Source organism: Sinocyclocheilus anshuiensis, unplaced genomic scaffold, assembly GCF_001515605.1.
Source record: "Sinocyclocheilus anshuiensis isolate Anshui unplaced genomic scaffold, SAMN03320099.WGS_v1.1 scaffold536, whole genome shotgun sequence".
Classification (NCBI taxonomy): domain Eukaryota; kingdom Metazoa; phylum Chordata; class Actinopteri; order Cypriniformes; family Cyprinidae; genus Sinocyclocheilus; species Sinocyclocheilus anshuiensis.
The window spans coordinates 940,214-943,347 of record NW_015557179.1 but is presented as its reverse complement, the minus strand read 5'-3'; the positions used below and the strand labels follow the sequence as shown (position 1 = coordinate 943,347).

General features: G+C 40.3%; 1 protein-coding gene across 1 annotated transcript in view; it reads left to right on the top strand.

The window, feature by feature from the left end:
* The first annotated feature begins 547 nt into the window (after positions 1–547).
* Positions 548–3,134, top strand: part of LOC107678486 (neurofilament medium polypeptide-like) — a 6,655-nt gene continuing 4,068 nt past the window's right edge. The window contains exons 1-2 of the mRNA XM_016473761.1: positions 548–1,680; positions 1,871–1,995. Of these exons, the coding sequence (XP_016329247.1) occupies positions 682–1,680; positions 1,871–1,995 (1,124 nt within the window). The 5' untranslated portion in view covers positions 548–681. The remainder of the gene's footprint in view (positions 1,681–1,870; positions 1,996–3,134) is intronic.

Genomic DNA, 3,134 nt, shown 5'->3' with positions numbered 1-3,134 from the left:
TTATGATTTAGTTTTTTTTTTTTTTTTTTTTTTTTTTAAAAAGAGGCAGTTACTTGTGTTTGTGGAGTTCAAAGACTGAGAGAGAGGATGATGATGTCATTATACTTTTATGTAATTATAGCCTACATCATTTTAATAAGCAGGGGGATTATACTGAGCAAACTTGAGATACTTAATCAATGACACATAAAAAAGTTATGTTACTAATAAACTAATTACATTATTACTTGATTGTTATAAAAAGTAATATTTAAATAAATATTTACAGGACTTAATTTTTGTGTTCCTCGGATAGGCTACTGATTTTAATGGCAAGGCTCGAGATTGTATTTATTTTTTTCCAGAATTTCTGAATTTGACAATTAAATAAATGGCATTAAAGCGCCGTTTTCTGTACATTCACAGTATATGTGTATTCTAGCTTCGCCAACTAAAACTATTTTAAAGCAGAATATGAGTTGGGAATCTGCGGACGAGAGGAGTTCATGTGACGCCACGTCTGTTCCCTGGAGATCGGCGGAGGAGGAGTGAGGAGCGAGTGCGCAGGATGCTGAGCTGAACAGCTGATTCTGTGCATTTATCCAGTATGGGCAGCTCCATTCCGCTAACCTAGCATCTATTGCAGTATATAAAGGGAATCATTTTCACTAACGCTGCAAAGGAAAACGCACCAGCCTCACAATGGAGCGTGTTCTTCATTCATCTGGCCGGACACGGGAAGAGTACCGGTACCAAACGGCACGTCCTTCATCACAGCTCACCTCAAAGTCTGCCTTCAGCTTTGGGTCCACAGCACCGCTGAGAGGTAATGCAATCCTTAGTGAATTCGCCGCTAAACCGGCAGAAAGCTTCGATTTTTCAAACAAATATGCAGGTGGACAGAATCTGAGGAAAATTAGTGAGAAAGAATTACTGCAGGGGCTCAATGACCGCTTCGCGGGATTCATCGAGAAGGTTCATCACCTGGAAAACCAAAACAGGGCGCTAGAGAAAGAAATTGAGGCCATTAGACAGAGAGCAAACTCCTCTGCCTCTCTGTCCAAAGAGTATGAATCAGAATTTAGTAGTCTGAGGCAGCAAGTTCGTGAGATAGGCCTTCAAAAGCATCAAATTGAGATAAACCGCCAGAACCTGGAGGAAGAGTTGAACACTTTGAGAGAAAAGTATGAGAGAGAGGCTCGTGGTCGAGGTGATGCAGAGGACAGCATTTCAGTACTAAAGAATTGCATCAATGACGCATACCTAGCCAAACAAGAGATGGACAGAAAAGCTAAAGCTCTGGAAGAGGAGATAAGCTTCTTGAAGAAAAACCATGAAAGCGAGGTAGCCGAAATGATGGCCCAAGTCCAAGAGGGTCATGTGACAGCAGAAATAAGTGACTTTAGTAGAAGTGATGTCACTGCAGCTCTGAGAGACATCAGGATGCAACTCGAAGGTCGCACGGACTCTGACATCCGAGATGCTGAGGAACGCTTTCGAGCGCAGCTCGCTAAACTGACCAAAGCTGCTGAGGTCAACAGAGAAGCCCTCATGGCCACTAAAGCAGAGATTAATGAACACAGGAGACAGCTCCAGTCCAAGAACATTGAGCTCGACTCTGTGAAAGGTGTGAGGGAAGCGCTGGAGAGGCAGCTGTATGACCTCGAGCAACGGCACAATGCTGAAATCCATCACTACCAGGTAACACACCATGTCATGCACTGTTCAGTCTAGAATATTTTTCTATTGATTGCACAGTTCTGTTTAAACCAATTGATTGCACAGTTCTGTTTAAATCAAGATAAAGTAGCAAGTTGAGCACGATACCGCAATTCTCAACATTCAGTACCATGTCATGTGGCTTTTTTTCATAATGCAATCCACGATGCAGGACACAATCAGAGAGTTGGAGTTTGAGCTGAAAAATGCCAAATATGACACGAGCAGTCATCTGAGGGAGTACCAGGACCTTCTCAATGTCAAAATGGCACTGGATGCTGAAATTTATTCCTACAGGTACTTCTTTGATTTAAAAAAATTTTTTGTAACCATTTTATTTCAAACTATTTACTACGCACTATTTTGTAAACCGTTTTACTGTTGACTTCATGGTGAACTTCTCAGGACCAGCAAAGCCTTCTTAACAGGTCTCAAAAAAAATCTCTTTTATCTTTATTTGATGATGTATTATTGGTCGCTTTCCATACCTGATTGTGTTGGCTTGGCAAGTAGTGTTTATCCATCCAGAATTTATTTCTTGCGAGTCCCCCAACAGTGCGAATAAATAGATTGTGCTCAATCAGCCAACCAAACTGCCTGGAATGTGTAGTCTTGTAGATATATCATTGCACATGCCTTCAAGGAACACAATCATGTATTAAGTGGCATAAATAATTACAGAGTGAACAAAGCTTGAGATGTTCTACATGACTGTCATATTTATTAAACAGGACAGTTAGGCTAATTTTAACTTCAAATAATCATTACTAAGTGCTTTTGATGCTAGCTAATTTGTTGATTGATTACAATGAGTTTAAGTTTTAAAAGAATTGAGTCATTTCATGATTTGGTTGGTGGCTTTCATGTCTATTTAGGCTTGTGGGAGTTTTTGAAATGTCAGTAGCCTCTGCATTAAGAAAAGATAAATAAGACACATTTTTTTACATTCATTACAGCCAAATTATAGTTTTACTGTAATTTGGCTGTGACTGCACTGTAATGAATGTTGTCAAAAATGTGTCATATTTACAGGCCAGGTTTCACAGACAAGGGTTAGATTAGGCCAGGGCTAGGTTATTGTTCGATTAGGACACTTAAATTGCTTTTATAAATGTGCCTTAGGAAAAAAAACAACATCACTGGTGTGCACCTTGAGGCAAACCAATGGCACTGACATATTTTAAGATATGTCAGTGCAAGTTTCTTTCAGTGAATACAGCTCAGACATGCATTTTAGTCTGGGGCTAGGCTTAAGTCTTGTCTGTGAAACCAGGGCATAGTTTCTTATGCCGAGTTCACACTGCATGATTTTAGCCCGATTTTTCAATTGCCAACAGGTTTTGCGAAATCGCCGACAAATGCCCGAAATCGGAGGCAGATCGGTGCTCGTTCACGCGAGTGACAATCACACAGTGTGAATTATCAAAAACACGACC